At 39.9% G+C, this 19,208-nt stretch overlaps 1 protein-coding gene across 1 annotated transcript in view; it reads right to left on the bottom strand.

The window, feature by feature from the left end:
• The window catches only part of pcdh1a (protocadherin 1a), a gene marked incomplete at its 3' end in the record, with an annotated part of 77,231 nt that extends 59,361 nt beyond the window's left edge, over window positions 1-17,870 (bottom strand). The window contains exons 1-2 of the mRNA XM_083986613.1: window positions 17,061-17,870; window positions 13,569-15,755 (exon numbers count right to left, since the gene is read on the bottom strand). Coding sequence (XP_083842739.1) covers window positions 13,569-15,755; window positions 17,061-17,855 — 2,982 coding nt within the window. The 5' untranslated portion in view covers window positions 17,856-17,870. The remainder of the gene's footprint in view (window positions 1-13,568; window positions 15,756-17,060) is intronic.
• Window positions 17,871-19,208: the final 1,338 nt, after the last annotated feature.

Below are 19,208 nucleotides of genomic sequence, written 5' to 3'. Positions count from 1 at the left end.
CTCACTGACATCTGACTACCCTACATTTCTGAAGCTATGTTGCAACCACATAGCAACAACGCTCAACATCTAAACCACTGCTTACTGAGCAACAACGACTGAATCGTTGCTCAGAATGAATATCCAAAGGAAAACATGGCAATTCGGTGACGAATCAAATAAGTTTCACCCCATCTGTAACTGCGCACCTTTGTGGCTGACTGGTCTTAAAGGTGTCTGTGGGCCAGAGCACTTCCCTAATGGACTTTTATAGGTTTTATGGTGCACTGCAGGCTTCTAATGGGGTAGTATGTCTGATGGGGATGCTGCTCTCTGGCACTCCTGGGTCCTGTCTAGGTTCCTAATGTGACCGGAAGAGAAGAATGCATAATGTATCACTGTTTCTCTAAGTCAGAGGTTAATATAGCTAAAGAAAGTGGAGAATTTTAGGGGTTGAAGAGAGGGAAATGTGAGGTTATGAGAATGTGTAAGAGCAGAAGACACGGAAAGAGCCCAGGAGTTAAAGCAGCGGGAGAAAAAAAAATACCATGGCATATTATTGAGGGACACTTTGGTGCTAAGCTGCTTATTGATAAAAGCACTAATCTGCCTGGCAGAAGGTAAGAAGGCTGGGATGTGTGGTGATATAATATCTCAGCTAAAGGCAATGCCATCAGGGAGCTGAGCCTCCACACAGCTTTACCTTAAGGAGTTACTCATTTTATTTTATTTTTTACATAAAAGACGGAATCTGACCATGTGCCAAAAGCATACATATGAGCCTGAGGAAAAGTGAGAGCAGATCACTGTGAACCACTGGCTTTTCATCAGACATTTCATCAGACTTGATCGATAGGGAGAGACCATCACTTTTTAATACGTATATAGATCACTAGCAACACTTTAATTATTTTCCCACTACATCAAAGAGCAAGTCAGCAATGCTGGGCATTTTGATGACATCAAGAGGGCTCAGGGCTGGCAGTCAATGCAAGCTGCCCTGGAAGTTCTTGCCATTCATCAGGAAGACTTTTGTCACAGGTCCTTTTGCCATTAGATCAATACATTGCCACATTATTAAAATATGTTAAGGGCATAATTATTCCATCAGAAATGACAACATGCATGAAGCAAAATTCAAGATGGGGACGGACTCTATAGCCAGCTGCTAAAATGTTACTCACATTACCATGTCACACCAGACCTGATATAACACCCCCAATAAACGCTGTTTAAAAGAATGAGGTGTAAAGGAAGTAAGATTGACAGTAATAATCACTAAGTACCTGGTGGTATCACACCTCATTGGTACCTTCTCCAAACTTTGAAATGTCTAGCTCAAAAAAGACAGTCAATCATTACTTAGGGAGAACAATGTGTTGAAAGTAACACATCTTAGCTTTTTTCCAGCAAAAAAATGCACTCTCTGATATAAATACAAAAATGTTAATAATTATACTTTACAAACTGAAAAATGTACTACTCTTTCCCGCACATTGTCTAAGTCTGTTATCAACACTTTTCAGTCCTGTCACACCAGACTATATAGGCCCAGCAATCTCAGAGGGCCAACACTGATCATTCAGCCTAAGAGTGGGGTGCAAATGAAATCAATGCCTATGTCCTAGTTCAAAGGATGGTTCTCTCATTAGGGCAAGCCTGCTAATTGAAGTCATTTGCCTCCCTGCTGTCTCTGTTGCCCTCACCATGTTGATCATCCCTCTAGTTAAAGACTTTTTTATTGGAGCATTTTAAATCTATAGCTTCTCTATTACCTAGAGTGGTGGAAGACATCTAAATAGTATCTGCTCACAAATGTGCCAACAAATTATTTTTCATCCACAATATTTTTTTCTATTGGAAATACAAATTTTACAATTTGTTTTATTACAGTTATGGTGATATACTTCCTTTATAGAACAAAAAAGACTTGGCAATACACCAGAGACTTACTCTTTTTTGTAGAGAGTAAAGCACTGCTTGCCAATACTACAAGTACTAGTGCTGGTATAGTAGTACTGTGTTATTAGTGTTATTTTCTGTCTTGGGATCCAATCCCACAAAATAAAATATAAACACTTCCTTTTCCTTTCATAAGAATTAAACAGACTGGGTGAGATGTTGGATATTTCTTGGTCAGTATACAGAATGCCCAATTACAATTTTCACTTAAAGCTTCATGTCAAGCAGCCTCTCTTGCCAGATGTGCACTTGAGAAGCTAAAAAAAAAACAAGCCATGCCCACCTTCACATTGCAATCTATGGATTCTGACCTTAGGTTAAGTCAATTTTTAATATTTTATCCACAGTCCTTCACTACCTGGAACCCACCAATATTGTAAGTCAGGCACTTCCACTGGTCTGCTGCTGCAAAGCCAGAAATCTTCATACTTATCAGCATCACATCAAATAGGATTTGTCTTGTTAAGTCACAAGAACTTAAAGAAACCGAAACTCTCCAAGTTTTAACAGTCGATTGGCCGCTGTATAATTAGGATGTATCCTGAGATTTGGGTGCTCCAATCTCCAGTCCAGTGAACATGAAACAAGACAGCATCAGAGGGCTTCATGGAGGGTGCCAGGACATTGTAAATGTGCTGAGTACAGCAGCCCATCTGAGCATGCAGCGTTTCCGTATAAGCCTTGATTATTGAGCTGTGCCATCTTTTATATTGTGCACTGCCAGATCGTACAGCTGACATCCGTCTCCGTCTACTGTAACTCAAGGTAACACACATCCTCTCTACCCTGGCAAGACACTTCAAAGGATGTCTAGGGATGTTATGTGAATATTTTTGGCCTCTTTATCTCCACCTGCCTAGTGCAGTTTTTAATAGCAATGAGCAGACACACCAAAGAAGATAAGAAGGGGTGGAGTGTAAGGATTTTTAGCCCTAGCCCACTGACTTCTACAGTGAAATTATGGTAGTCGATTGATTGATTGATTGATTGATTGATTGATTGATTGATTGATTGATTGATTGATTGATTGATTGATTGATTGATTGATTAGACAGAATTTTTAACATTGGTTTAGACATTTGTCACATCTTATGGGTGTCTTGTACATGTGTTGTGTGGAGAAACAAAATACATTTACAACTTTACTATTTTCTCTGTACTTTTTTTTTTTTAGGATATATTTTTGGGCTTTTTATGCCTTTATTGGATAGTATAGTTGAGAGAGACAGGAAATGGGGAGGCAGATAGACGGGTAATGACATGCACTAAAGGGTCGCCCGATGGGGGATTCGAAGTGGGGCCGACTGCAGTGAGGACTGTAGCCTCTACATATGGAGCACCTGTTCAACCTACTGCGCCACTCGACACCCCTTCTCCGCACATTTTAGTGGACAGTTTATTTTCCAAAGGTGGTGGTCAATAGATTTGGGGTTTGGATGAATTTTGCTCTCACATTTGTCCTGGTCTTGTGATGTTAGCTAGTTATTTTAATGAGCTAAATGTCTATAATACCCGCCTCTCTACAATGTCACTGCACACATTTGGCTTCTGTAACTATGGCAGCAATTAAAACATTCAGATCGGAGGCAAACCCTTCGATTTTACAGTCAAACAATTTAAAGGGAAAAAAACATAAATGTCATTGTCCATACATGTTGTGGATTAGTTGCAGATGTTGCCGAGTGTGTGTTAGCTATTGGGCTAATGAGCAAAAAATGTGTTGATTGATTATCTATGATTATATATCATTATACTGTATATGATCTATGGTTTTTCAGGGATATGGATACATCCAACACCCTCAGGTCACTAATATCTAGAAACAGCAACTTGTTCAGGTTTTGTAACCAACTTAAAGCAGATATCAGCTTCACGGCCGTTTCGGCTAATGCTGCGTTCAAGGCAGGCTTTTGAAACCGTAAGTTACAGCTTCAAGTCACAACTACGACTTGGTAGCGTTCCAGGTAACCCGTAGCTCGTGTTTTTACCATCCTGTTGTCTGTGAAAGTTCCCTATAACGGCCACTCGTAACTTCCGACCCGTGAACTCGTACCAGATCGAACTGGTATGACTTCACAGGAAGGAAAAACACAAAGTACGAGTTTCTTTGAACGCACCATGAGTTAGCAGCCCCCGCCCTTGTCAGGCATCAATTGGTCCTCGTGCTACATCACCACATTCACGCGCATCCCTTGGCTGCACACACAGCCCTTCATGCCGTTCTCTCTCCTCATTGGATAACACTTGTATCCCACAAGGAAAATTTTCTCCTCGGGTTACAGCAGAGCAGAGTGACGGAGAGACTCGTGTTTAGGCTGAAATACTTCATGTAAGTGATTGCTGACGGAAAATAGGACTATTTAGGACTTATATTAACAAAAACATTCCACTGATATCTGCTTTAATATTAATTTTGTGATTAAAAAAAAAAAGAAAAAACTTGTCAGATGTCAGCTCAGGTGATATGTTCAGGCACACAATGAGGAAAATTAGACTTGACATTATTCCATTACTTTTCTCACTTTCAATGTTTTGATGTCTTTCTATTTATTCTTCTGGTAGCGAACACTCTAGTGGATTAGATGATGTTGACAGATTGACATCCAATCAAAGCGTATTTGCTTGTCAACAGATTTCTTCTTCCTCCTCAATATCCAGCATGACTTCAGATATCTGAATAAAGGACAGATCCATCATTCTGAAAGCCTTGCAAATAACATGGGTGCCAACAACTACCTTCGTGTGGCCATTTGTTTTATTAAATATTCACTTTGTGTTTGATTAGGAATGTCAATTATGTCCAAATTTAGTAGCAGTTAGTTGTCATAATGACCAACACAAAGAAGGAGTAACTTGTCAGGGGAAAGTAGTAGCACTTAAGATTTGTTTTATTTGTATCATGTGTAAAGCTTTCTGATATTATTTCTAAAGGTAGAATAACCTCCATTATTTGAGGATGGGATTACTTCATTGTTCTTTAATTTAATTATTGTCCAGAGGAAGGGAAGGGCAGTTGCCAGTTTGGTCTTCCTGTTAAGCCATCCTAAACCAAATTAAATTAGAAACACACCACATTTAAAGGCCCTCCATAAAAGCTCTCTCTCTTTCCTCTACATAAAACAGACACATTTTGCAGTGTTTCCCTTAGGAGTTTTCTTCCCAGCAGCATGGTCGGGGGTCAGGTGCACCCTGAATGACAGGCACGCCGGGAGAGCCATTAGAGACTGACTGGGCCGGTAAAAACTGATTTTGATTTTGTGATGGTTCATTGGCCCACCAATGTAGTGGCCCACTGGAATTTATGCCAGTATGCCCGTTAGTCAGTCCAACAGTGAAGGATTTTGTTGTACCTGGGAGCTGCACATGTATAACACTGGTGGTCAGAGTGAATATCAATAGGTAAAAAAAAATCTATTTTACATAATCTACCTCTCTATTTCTTCTGTTTCTTTTGAACTTCTTTCTCCCCTTGCCTTGGTCAGGTGTTGCCCTATATCTCCTGTTTCAAAAGCCCTTTGCAGAGTTGTGTAATTGCAACTTCATGATATTGCTGTAGCAGCAATAATTTTTCAGTAGTAGGCCGCTTGCAAAAATGTATACAGTATAATGGAAACACTGACCTGGTACTATCCCCCATCTACCAAGCTACTGCTCATCTACAATTAGTAGCAGATATCTTGGGTGGTTCCTCACTCCCAGGTTACGTTACCCTTCTGCTTCAGCATTCAAGCCCTTTTTACACATTCAGTACCTGCCTCAAATCTCCATGATTTGCCCATTACCTTGGCTGACTACCATTTGTTCATATCCTGCCTGTCTGTCAGTTCTACTGTGTTTGACTGAACCAGTCTCTCTGTTGCGAGCTGTAACCCTAAAATAACTTCCAATTGTGGTCTGCAACCTTCAATTACTACCATGGCAGTGTGATCTGGCAAGGCTACAGTCATAGCAGACCCAGTATATACGTTGAAAGCGGGGAAAAAGGGAGATGAAGTACAAAGGGTTATGACAAACAAGACCAGTGTGTGCATTATTTTGTACCCATGTGGTATGTGCTCTCCCTGATAGCGCAAGATTTCCAATTAAAATATGAAACTCTTCAGAATCTGCTCTTGTCATCTTTATGACTTTGTTTGATCCTGCCATGCTTTGGCTCCATCATTGCTGGATCAAAGTACCATACAATCATTACGAGCTTCTGTTCTTAAAAAGCCTTTTGGTGTTTGTTTGCGTGTCAGAAATGTCACACGTTTTCGGAAACCGAAAATGATCATTTTCTTCCAACGTATTTTCAGGTTGATGCTTAAAACTCAAGTAGACTGTTATAACTTACTAAAAGAAGAAAAAAATAAAAACAGCAAATGCTTTTTCATTATAATATCACAAAGGCAGCATAAGACTCGAAAGAAGACCACTCTCTACCCCTCCTTCCCTCTCCCTTATTCTAGCTCTTTGCCTACATCCTTGTTGTGTTTACTGCCTCAGATAATGCAGTAATTGGGAGCTTACTAGCCTGCAAGTCAGCGATACTAACCTTACTGTGCAGATAATACTAGCTCGTTACTAGAGTCTTAGACCAAAGAACATTCACACATTGACGGTCATGAGCCTGTGCACATTACGATGTTATTACAACTTCAAAATATTTGCTACGCACTGTTGCTTTGTGAAAAAGTATATAATGACGATAAAAGCAATGACTGCATATTGCGATGGACAGTGCATCTCAACTTCCAGCTACTGTACAAAGAGCGAGCTAAAATAACCCAGACATCTTGCACTGATGACATCATTTACAGCCAGGCTGTATGCAGTCGTGATCTGCAGCATCAAGGTCAATCACAGCTGTCAATCATGTTACCCTCCTGTTTTATAGCATCAAATAATTAATTCAAACCATACTTGGCCCATGTCCCATCTGCTAACATGGAAGGGGCACGGTTTATGACCTGTACCGCTGGCAGCCAGTAGGGGGCGAGCGTATGGTTTTGCATCTCATGGGCAAAAACCACTGTGTGTATATACAATACACAATGCAGCCATTTCAGTAGAATGTGGTGTACAACGCAACAAAATGTATTGAATCATTCTTCCATGCCATAAAACTGTAAGCAAAACATGCAGTACAGGCAAAGTGAATGATTCCAGCATCTACAATGCTTTTCACCTCACTTTCCTTCCAGCCTTCTTTTTCTGGGTAAAGGCCAGGGTAAATATGTGGTGCACAAAAAGCTATGTGTGCGTGGGAGTCTGTGTGTGTCGTGCCTGTTTGAAAAACACTGGAAGGCAGATTGGAAACTGAGATAGGAAAAGATAGGGAGAATAAATCTGCTTTCTCAACTATTCACTGGAATGCAGATGACACATTTTCTGTGATTTTTAGGTTTCACTGGTCCTGAGTACACGTCCAAGAGAATATTGTGTCACAGTCTTGTAGAACAAGTAGAAATTTTGCCTCTGGCCTCGTCTGTAATACACCTCTGCTGGGTTCAAACAGCAGAATTGGGCTAAATTGGGCTAATCCCAGCTCAAAGGGATGCCTAAAGTTCACAAAGTGTGGGCCCTGCTCAACAAAGAAGCAGGTTAATTAAGACTCACACTGACTCACTCTACCCACTTTCCTGTTCTGGGAAGCCACTGGATGGGTTTTAGGTAACTGTGGACAGGAAAAGAGATAAATGAGTTGCCCACAGGGGGACAACCATTTTCTAAAAATGAAGCATTTTACTGGGGTGTATGTACATAAGAATGAATTTGCAGTGTTTAAATCATGAATGCTGTGTAAAAGGGATTCTTAGTGTTCCATACCACTTGCACTGTGTTTTGTTCAAATGTAGTTTCTCATAAAATGAGGTGTGAAAAAAGGCGCCAGCTCCTGGACCCAACAGGGCTAATTATCAGCTCTTATGACTAATGTGAGTCACTGGTTTCTGCAGTAACCATCACGCAATATCACACATTCAAAGGTGACAATAGGGAACTGAAACCTACAAAGATGGTTGTTGTAATAAGGCACAGACCTCCAATGTAAAGTTTATCATGTTATTTTGGACATGACTGGAAAGCGTCAACTGGGTGAGATATTCATCTTCAATTATGACCAAGAGTCTAAATATGATTTAATCTTACAAATATTAAATTAATTGAACAAATGAGTCATACGTTCAAACATGTAATCCTAGGACTCAATAACACACAACTGAATGAGTAAAAGAGTGAGCCTATTTTTGGTTTATAAAAAAATATACATTATAGTTAACTTAAAAACAAATTCATATTCAGGAACAACATCTGCAAAGTTTAGTCAGAGACTCTCCTTTGCACGTGACATGCTGTACATCATGCAGTTTAACAATACAGAATATTGTCACGTTGATAATTATTCCTTTGAAATATGCACATTTTCCTGTATGTAAATGGGTACCCAGGCTCAATGACAAATTTGTGACATACACCTGAGAATAGTGTAACGTGCCAAGACCCTGAGGAAAATTCCCAATGTCCCCACTTTAATTACAATATTACCCAAACAGGTGTGAGTCGATGAAAAAAAAGAAGAAAAAAAGAAGTAAGGATTCTATCCAGCACAAGGAAGCTAGAGGACCATACAGTATCATGCAAAAAGCTCATATGGTTTGTTTTAAGTTATTATAAAGACATTTTGTGTTTGTTTGATGGTAAATTTAAACTTTCTCAAGTTTTTTCTGGCCAGAGAATAGGTAGTCTTATCTGTAATAGTGGGGGAAAAAATGTTAATTTCATTTCAATTTTCAAGCCATTGGTGGGCTTTCACTACCTTCTACTAAAACATGGCTCTTTTTTAATTTAGCATTTCACACATTCAAATTAGTGTGTGTTAAAATTCTAAAGGCTGTTAACTAAGGACCAGGGAGAACAGGAGTCCATGTAAACCAGGCACACACAGGCATATCATCTTTCTCTCTTCTCGTGTTGCGTCGGTACTCCATCTGCACAGCGGCTGTGGAACAGTTGGCAGCAAAAAGCACTGTCCATGGTTCTGAATTTCATTGAGTCAAGAGACATACATTACATGACAACCGTTGGTTACAACTGTGGTTAAGGGTTTCAGATGTCTAAGTCTATTTCTGGCATTTACTGGTTTGTTTCCTTTTTCTTTTTTTGGAAAAAACATTATAGAGAAAGGATTTATTTTGCATTTGCTGTGAGGTAATGGATATTTTTGCCCAACTGCCTTTGACTGTATTTAGAAGCAGTATGTCTGCTGTAATAACTATATCCCAGAAACTGCATTTCAGGAATTCTATGCCAAAGTGGGTTAATCTAAAGCAATTAGAGGGCTGCAAAATTCTCTACTGAGTGTTGGGAGATGAAAATGTTTCTGGATTGATAACAGTACCATCTCCTAGTGTAAAAAAAACAAAAACAAACAAACCAAATATGTCTTCACACATATAGCTGGCACATGCTTAGTTAATACTGTGATCTAATTAGGACATCTTAAACATCTGTTTGGGTTTTGGCAGCTCCAAGCCATTCTTGAGTATAAAGTGCCTTAAGATTATCTTATCCAGCCTCAGGCTGTTTTTTAAGGCTAGCATTTTTAGGTACAGTATATACATTTCTATAAAATTAAGGTAAAAAACTGAACAAATAAATTGATGTCTGCAAAATAAATCTAGAGTTACTGTAAGTGGGTGCAGCAAACAAGGATACACAGTAGGTCTAAATAAATGTTAGAGCAGTAAGACACATACATAATTCCATATACAGTATCTAATACTTGTCTGTGTTATATATTTACGTTTATACATCACTAATCTACCAACACCTACCAAATGTACCACTTTTGTACATATATTTGAAAACATTTGACAAACTGGTCCTCTATGGAGACCCCATTGACCTAAATTGTTGTGATGCATCCACCAGTCTCCAATATTAACCAGAGTCCTCAAGACAGCATGTCCAGCCATATTCTGCACCTAATCCCGTGGAAGCCCTTTAAAGAGGTGTGACTGCCTAAAATATAATCACGTTTTAAGCATGTCCTCACTATCAGCTCAAACTGGTGCTCCGAACATTAAAGAGCACAGACATATGAAGTAAATGTGAGGTTTCTCCCAGTAATAGATTGGTGTTCAATCTGTGAACTTGCTTCAATTCTGTTAACACAATGAATCTTCATAATTGTATTTTTTCAATAAAATGCTCTTGTGTGCTCAATCCATTTACACAGAAGGTGTAATATCAAGAAACTCAGTACATACCTTGTTTCCTGACTAATGGTGTCAGGATATCAACATTATGACTTTGATACACTTCTGGTCTAAATATATTAATACTGACACTGAAATAGCACCACAACCCTGTCCTTATTAAATTACTCTAAAATCTAATTTGACTGAAGATAAAACTAGAAAATGAACTTGTTTGAGCGCAGGAGTATGTACTGAGGCTTTTGTGTTGACTCGCACCGGGTTTGTGCTTCATCACCATGCAGTGCCAGACTTCTGGTTAATGCCATTTATCTGTGCCATATAAAAAATGTGCTTCATGTACTTTACAATTAAATAAATGGATTATTGTAAAGAAATTGATCAAAATCATAGTGACGCTTGTCCATTGAATATGGTAATATGATGAGTCTATGTGATTTCTTTGATAGGTAAAAATAATATCTGCACTGAAATACTGTAATCATTGAAAAACATTTACTTGCAATGAATACCATTACCAGGAGTGATGTAAAAAGAGATGTTTGCCAAATTTAACTGTCATTATTGCCCTTAATTAACTCTTTCCACAGTAAAAAATGTTAACTTGTCACAGAATAAATCACCCTCCTTTGATATTTTAGGGCAAGGGCATTATGTAATTATGTTATCCATCACATTTGTTAACCTGTCACTCTTTGAATTCTTTGAACAGGTTGGCATGTCTGTTGAGGAGATGATTTGCCAAGTTGGCCTCCTTTATTCTGCGTAGGTTTAAAACATATTTTATGGACAGGCTTTGCAGTGTCCATGGACTTGGATTGGCTGTTAGCTATATAAGCAAAACAATGCCGTATTTTGCCTTGTGTGTCTGCATTGTTGACAAGCAGTGAATGGTCAGCAAGAACACTTGTATTTGCAGCCATGCCTCTTGTTTTGTCACCATGAAAGCTGCAGCGCTCGTATGATGGAGAAAAAAAAAAGGTTGGCACGCCCACAATGCCTGCAGGGAGTGAAAGCAGAACACTGCACACACACACTGACCCACTGTCGCACAATGAAGCAGCTCACTGGAAATACTTGTTAAAACACTGTCATTCTTAACGCACACAAAAACTCATCAAATTAGGTATAGTACTGTTTTTAACAGCAGGGTCTTGTGATACCTCTCCAGTATCTGCATGCCATGCAACACCACAACTGACCACATTCCTATCGAAAAGCCATTGTTGAGTGTAGCACAGTTAATTAAAGCAAGGGCACCACTCTACATCTGTCACATCACTTGGCAGTTACTTTAATTATATATTTTGGTCAATCTGTTCTTCCTGATGTGAGAGGGGATGCCATACATGAGACAACATCTGCTGAGGTATGTCACATGAGCTTCAACATCTGTCTGTGTTTTTACAAAGCTTGTCAATCACTGGAGTCACGTCTCATATGAATCTAAGTTATCATATTGAGAAACCACAAACACTGTCAAGAGCTGAGAGCCTACATCTGTGCCTGAGTTACAATTAACACTCTTATAATAAGCAGCAAATCTACACACACACACACACACACACACAGATTGGCACTATACACAAATACCCAGACACACCCTGTGGCTTGCAGTCATTTTGGTCCCTTATGTTGTCCATCAAGGAGACAGTGGTGACTGTTCTCTAAACTGACTCCACCCACAAAGGCTTGTGATCACCTAAGCTGTCAGCTAGCATCTGCTGAAACTACCGACCAGCCAACTGTGAGACTGGCTCTGAAGATATCACCACAGAAAATGTGTCACCTACACATGTTCAGAACTCAGCGGCGTATTTTCCACTTCTATTTTTGCTAATTCTTATGTGGCAAACATTATCTGCAAAGCCTTGGAGAATGTCAAACTTGTTTAAATGCTCACGTCCACTTTTCTTTAGGGACAAATATATTTTTGACATCAATGTCAATGGATACAATTTGTTGTCATTCAACAATATAGTAACTATTTTTTTTATATCACTGGCTGTACTGTGCTTATTTAAAAGGGAATGCCCGTTTGGTTTTAGAGATACTTGGAAGTTGTGTAATTGTGTTTTTACCTCCTACTGACATTAGGTATTTTTTTCATGCTGAATGAGAGATTAACACAGTAATTACTGTATTTGTAAAAGAGAGAAGAAATGCATTACAATAGCTTGTGTATATCTGTCTTAATAAACTGATGGAATCATGACATCTGGAAATGTCTCAGTACTATACAGAATGTTACACTATTCAAGGATTATGGTAGTCTCCCTTATCCCTCTGCACACAGACACAAATACACATCTACACTTATTTAGTCCAAGACGCACATTCACACACTTGCAGATGACACAGAAACCTAGAGACACACTAGCTTCCTGTCCCTAGACTTTACAATTTTTCTGTTCGTAATCCCCACTGAGTCTATTAATATTTCTGTTTCCATGGCGATTCAAACCTTGCCAAATGTTGTACAGATAAGAGGAGATAAGAGCATAAGGAGCAAGGAGATAAGAGCAAGTGACCTGCAGAGATCAGAACACTAGAGGTCAGGCAGAAGAGCAGAAATAAGTCGCTGAGAAATGGACTTTCCCTGTTCAACAAACAGGTCCACTGCCAAACAGGTGAGAAAACAAAATATGAAGAGCCATCTAAGTTTTTTAGTCGTGCAAAACATGAACGCATACTCTAAGTTAATAATTTTTTGCAGCATCTTTTGTTGTGTATCCAATTTCACCCTCCAGAGAAGTTACATGGGAGCAAAACAAATAGTGAGACAGCATAGTACTGCAGTTAATATTAAGAGAAATAACAAACATTATACTCTCTCTATTACTGGAGTCCAAATAAACTCTAGTTATCATAATTACGTTCCAAAAGTATATTAATGCTGTACATGTCATTACAGAGGCATTTTAGTGACAACTAGAATTGTGGGGAACACAATTTGAATTCTGTTTAAACTTGTTGTAGGCTTTCAAATGGCAGTAGACATTTTGTCTCCTCTTAATCTGTCATCCCACACGTTCAGCGGAGAATGAAATTGTGAATAGGAGAGAAGTGACACTAACATATCTGCAATAAATGTTTAAGTATGATTTTGCATTTTTACAATCTGGACTGACAGCACAACGATAACAAAAGTCATACAAATTATTCAAATTTGGTATCATGGTACTCTTTTAAGTAGATGATGACATTATTGTAGCTGACAACTTAGCCTACACCAGAATTCTTCACTGTATAATATGTGTTATAAGTGTTGAACACTTACTGTATAAGAGTATATAAGAGACTTGTAAGAGTATGAGTTCAGAGTGAGCTCCAAAACTGATCTGTCCGTCACTCAATGTGACACACAAGCCATCCACTCCTCTAACAGACCATAAAGGACATATGACAATTTGTGAGGCGTGACTTTACCTGTTTGTTGTTGTACTTCGGTTGGTTGGTCTTGTAACTGTAATCTGAGTACTGGTCTGAGCCGGTAGAGTTGTCATCTCCTCCCGTTCCTACAAAGGTGTTGGCAGCGGGCAGGTCCTGGACGGCTTGATGCTTCTGTGAGGCTGAGGGAGATTGAGCCTGCAGCTGGATGGAGGGTAAAGGGGAGTTGGAGCGGTAGTGCCTGCCTATATCAGGGCTTCCAGGTGAATATGTTAAAGGCAGGTGGATCCTGGGGCTATCATTGACTCCATCGAGGTTGAACTTGAGACTCTTTTGAAGGCTGACTTCCTCTTCTTCCCCAAGAGGTTTGGGGGATTTCTGGGGCTTGCCTTTCTTTCCGCGTTTGCCTTTGGCATTCTTTGGTGCCTGTTTGGGTGCGTATAAGTCCTTTGTTTCCTTTTTGCCAGCCTGATAGCCACTCTTGGTTTCTCTCTGGATGCGATGTCGAATAAATACCACCACTAAGATCAACATGACAACACCTGCCACACCGGCAAGGCTTCCAAACAAAATGTTACTACGCTGTGCAGCAAAACCATTGTCTGGGTCACCAGCAATGTCTCTGTCCAGTGGTGTATAAAGACTGTGTCCAACTAGGGCTTCCACTAAGCTGACATTTGAAATGGTTTCATTGACATAAATGTGGACCAGGGCAGTGGCATGACGTGCAGGCTTCCCCCTGTCACTCACTCGCACCACAAGGCGATGTAGCCCACCATGTTTTCGGGTCATCTCCTTAGCTAGAGTGATCTCCCCACTGGAGGGGGAGATGCGAAATAACTGGTAAGGATTTCCACCAGCAATACTGAAGACCAGCTCTGCATTAGGGCCACTGTCCAGATCTTCAGCTTCCACTACCTCCACATGGCTATCTGGAGATGCTAATGGTGACAGGAGCCTAAACGAGGAATTGGAGGGCTTGGTGACCACAGGATCATTGTCATTTTCATCCAGTACATTGATAGTGACACCCACATATGAAGACCTTGGTGGCTCTCCTCCATCCACTGCCTTTAGACGGAAAGTGTAGCTGCTTTCTTTCTCCCTGTCAAATGAGATGCTTGACAGAATGGTGCCTGTTCCATTCTGAACAACAAACTTCCCTCCATCAGGCTCTACAGAGAGGTGAACATGGGCATTTTCACCTTTGTCCACATCGAGGACTGTCACCATACCAACTGGACTTAGGGGAGGCATGTTTTCTAAAACTGAAAAGCTGTAGCCACTCAGCATGAACTTGGGATCATTGTCATTGCGGTCAAGGACTTTTATCACTACAGTAGCTGTTCCTTTATGAACAGGTGACCCTTTATCTGCTGCTGTGACCCGGAACTCATATCGTTCTTTATGCTCACGATCAAGTGGGCTTCGGGCTTTTACTTCACCTGTATTTGGGTTAATCTCAAACAGACCTTTGATTGATGAGTCTGCCACGATGTTATAAAGGAGTTCTGCGTTAGTGCCACTGTCTGCATCCGAAGCTGTAACATCCAAAACCTTTTCACCTGGTTGGTTTTCTTCAGCAAAATCTACCTCAAACAAGGTTGGGGAGAATATTGGAGAATTGTCATTTACATCTGTTACCTGCACCTTCAATGAATTTGTACTAGAGAGTGCTGGATTTCCAGAATCCACAGCCACAATCTCTACGCGGTACTCCTTAACCCTTTCATAGTCAAGAGGAGTGGTGGTCTGTAGGAAATATTTCCTCTTGTTGTCACTGGATGAGTCGCTGGCAGGACGGAGTTGGAATGGAACATCTCCTGCAACCACACAAGTCACCACAGCATTTTCTCCCTCATCCTTGTCAGACACTTGCACCAAAGCTACAGCTGTTCCCACTGGCATGTCCTCTGAAATGTTAGCCACTCCTTCACTGTGTGTCACAAGACCGATCCCACGAATCTCAACAGCTGGAGCGTTGTCATTCTGGTCAGTGACTTCAATGGTTACAAACGTCTTAGAGCTTTTAGGTTGCGGACCTTTATCCTTTGCCATCACATAGAAGGACAGGCTGCTGATTTCCTCCCGATCCAAGGATCCTTTGACATAGATAATACCAGTAGACCGATCAATTCGTAAGAGTTTGGGCACTGGCTCCACTGCTTGATGAAGGGTGTACTCAATCTCTCCATTCGGGCCCATGTCTGAGTCATTTGCTCTGACCTAAAATTAAAGGAATTATATGGTTAACAGCATGAATTATTTGCAAATATTTACACAGTAAAAAATCCTGGGTTATTTCTTTAACCCAATTTCTGGGTTACTCATGTTGAGTTAAAATGATGGGTTATTTCTCAGAGAGTAACATATTTCAGTAATATACCATTTCTGGGTTATTTTTCAAAGAGTAACCCAATTTCTGGGCTACACATTAAAAACTCTTGGGTTATTTCTTCATCCCAATTTCGGGGTTGCTTGTTTTGGGTTAAAATATATTTTTTTTAATTTGCCTGAAATCTTGGACATTGGTTTTTGTGTGGATTTGGCTGCCTAGTAACAGCTTTATTTGATGATAAATGTAATTACATTGGCGTGGCAGTGGCTTGGAGGGTAGAGTGTGTTGATCAGTAACCAGAAGAATAAAGGATCGAATCCCGCTGTGGGTATAATACATTTTAACCCAACATTTTAGTCTTACTTAACCCAAAAATTGGGTTAAAAAATAACCCATTATGGGTTTTACTGTGTAGTATTAGAATTAAATAATTAGAAATAAATAATTAAAAGAGGCTACTAGAATATGTTCTCTACTAACCATTAGTCGCTGAATGAATGAATGAATTAAATCAGTATATGTACAATCACTATAAAGCATAGCATCTGAATAGCTTTATGTAGGCATATTTCATTATTGCCCTTTCTCTTTTTGCTTTTGATAGTTATGTCACTGTTTTATTTTCTTTTCCCCCTTTCTTTTATTCCATAAAATAGGCTACAGAAAATATTCATATGAAAACATATGGTAAATTATTAGAGCTGCTATTCCTTTCATGGCAGTCAGTGCAATTTCACAGCAGAATGCAGAAAAAATCCTACACAGAGCATCTTACTCCTACACTTGAGCATTGTGTATCTCTAACTCTATTTCTGCAAGTGTAATAGCACAACAAAAGCAATAAGCAGCTTAATTACCTGTACAAGCCTAATGTGCTAATGCTCTAATACTTATAGTATTACTTAAAAACGCACATTAGAGCAACAGGGGTGATTAAAACGTAGAAGTAAGCAGATATGTGATTCAATATACAAACTGTGGTCTTGGCTTCCCAAGAATCAGAGGCATTTGAGGTTAGATTTTTATATTTTTCAAATTCAAAATTAAATTCAAATATATATTTAAAGCACATCAACAAAGTAAAAATATTTTAGATTGATTTGGTTTAACATATCAACTGCAACTGTGTCTATGGAATAAATATGTATTGTAATAATTAATATTTTAAAAGAAGAATGGAATTACAGTCTTACCTGCAATACAGAGTGCCCCACTGGACTATTCTCTGAAACTTCTGCTTCATAGCTGGACCTTTCAAACTTGGGAGAGTTGTCGTTGGCATCAGTGACCACGACTCGGAGCAAAGCACTGCTGTAGCGCTGCGGGTTTCCTCCATCCACTGCCTTGATGGTGAGGTCATAGGAATCCTTTAACTCGCGGTCTAGGTTGCCCAGGACAATCAGCTGTGGGAGTTTTCCTCCTCTGTCATCAGCCACTTGTAAACCAAAGAGGGTTGCTGCTTCTGGACCTGCAGTCAGCGCATAGTCAGCAACCCCGTTCCTGTCTGAGTCCCTATCTGTGGCTAAAGGAATGGAGAATAGCGCCCCCATGATTGTGTTCTCAGGGACAGAGATGGTGAGCACAGAAGAGGGAAATTGTGGGGTGTTGTCATTGATGTCCTGTACCTCAATGCGTCCTTCGATGAGACGTGGGCTCTGATTTTGTATCAGATCTGTTACTGACACTTCAAACTCAAGGTAGCAGGGCTTACCCTTGGCCAGAGACCGACAGTCCCTCAGGGTCTCTCTGTCTATGGGAATCTCTGTCGTGAAAATGTCTCCCGTCTTTCCATCGACACGGAGGTAAGGGGTACCCACCTCTAGCTTGTAGAGGTGACCCGAGTCTGGCAGTCCCTGGTCTGCTGCCAGGCTACCAATGAGGGTGTTGGGGGGTTGCTCCTCCTGGACCCGGTACAGGATACTGCCTTCAGCAGAGCCACAGTGCAGCACCAGGACCCAAAACAGCATCACACGTAAAATCAGTTCCATTAGGTCATCAGAAGATCTGCCTGTAAATGTCAGAGAGAGTCTGTGTTAAGTTATTGGCTTCTTTTGGAAAACACATATGAAATTTTAACTACAAAACAGGTGGGAGCTGTAACAAATTCCATATGCAATGACTTTAATTTGAAACGAATACCACAGTACCCACAACAGCAATCATAAAGTCCAGAGTGATGGATTTAGTCAGTAGGAGAAAAAAAACATTGTTGTCATTGTAGTGTTATTATTGTATTATATTGTACCGTATGGTATTCTTTGTTCTGCTATTTTTTCAATAAGTTGAACCAACACCTAAAACAGGCCTCCAAGCACAAGTAATAATGAGACAACAGCAACAACAAAGGAATTACTTTCCCCCTGCATTTCTTTAAATGCAACCATAGCCATATCCCAGCATGGTTTCTTTTTTGTCCCAGAGCTTTAATAGCTTCAATAAATGTCTCAACTTTACAAATGTCATGTAGAAATTAATGTAGGAACAGGAAATTCTATCTTGTGAGCTTACACACAAAACAAACTTGAGGGCCAGTGTGGATTGTTTCAGCTGTGTAATCAAATAAAAATGAAATACAAAATCGCAGAGATTCAACACAGCCTAAGAGACTCATTATTTCAGTATTACAGTACTAGACATTGAGTGGTGAAGCAATGTAGCTCAAAAATAACCTACGGTATAAAAATAACCTCAAAAAATGATTCTTTATGAACCTGCAAAGATGTTGTGTATTGACACAGCTAAATTGTTTGATCTATTCTATAACCACAGAAGCCTCTACAGACAAGGGCTTGCATTCTAAGGGTCATAGAGGCAGTAGGGGCCATTTCTTCACATGCAGATTATGCAACTTGGCCATTATCATCACAAGCATCTTACAACAATGCACAATGCAGAAATTTCGACTCTCACTCTATTGCTACTGGCTAGCTCAAACACTGCAATCATTGTTTGATTTTGAACCTTTCAACTCTGTAATTACGACCCATTATTTTAGTGTCTTCTTTGATCTGTATTCCCTCCAGCTAAAGAATTCTGGCTTTTTTCATGCTGCAATGATTTTAGACTATAATTATTTCCTGTGTGTGGGTGTATGTGGGTGATTTTGTGTGTGTGTGTGTGTTTGTGCGTGTGTGCGTGTATGTGTGTGTGTGGTGTTCTATTGGTAATTGAAATGGAAGCAGACACTGAGGTTAAGTATCAGGGTCCAGTGCTCTGGAAAACTTAGTGATGGCAACATTTTACCAGTTTTCTGTGTGTGCGGCATCTGTGATTGTCTCCTCACTAATCATGGAGTGTTCTTTTTCCGATGTGTGTTTTCAGTGGACTGTTATTGCTACCCA

The sequence above is a fragment of the Trachurus trachurus genome (genome assembly GCF_905171665.1).
Source record: "Trachurus trachurus genome assembly, chromosome: 14".
Lineage (NCBI taxonomy): Eukaryota > Metazoa > Chordata > Actinopteri > Carangiformes > Carangidae > Trachurus > Trachurus trachurus.
This window is presented reverse-complemented; position numbering and strand designations above follow the sequence as displayed.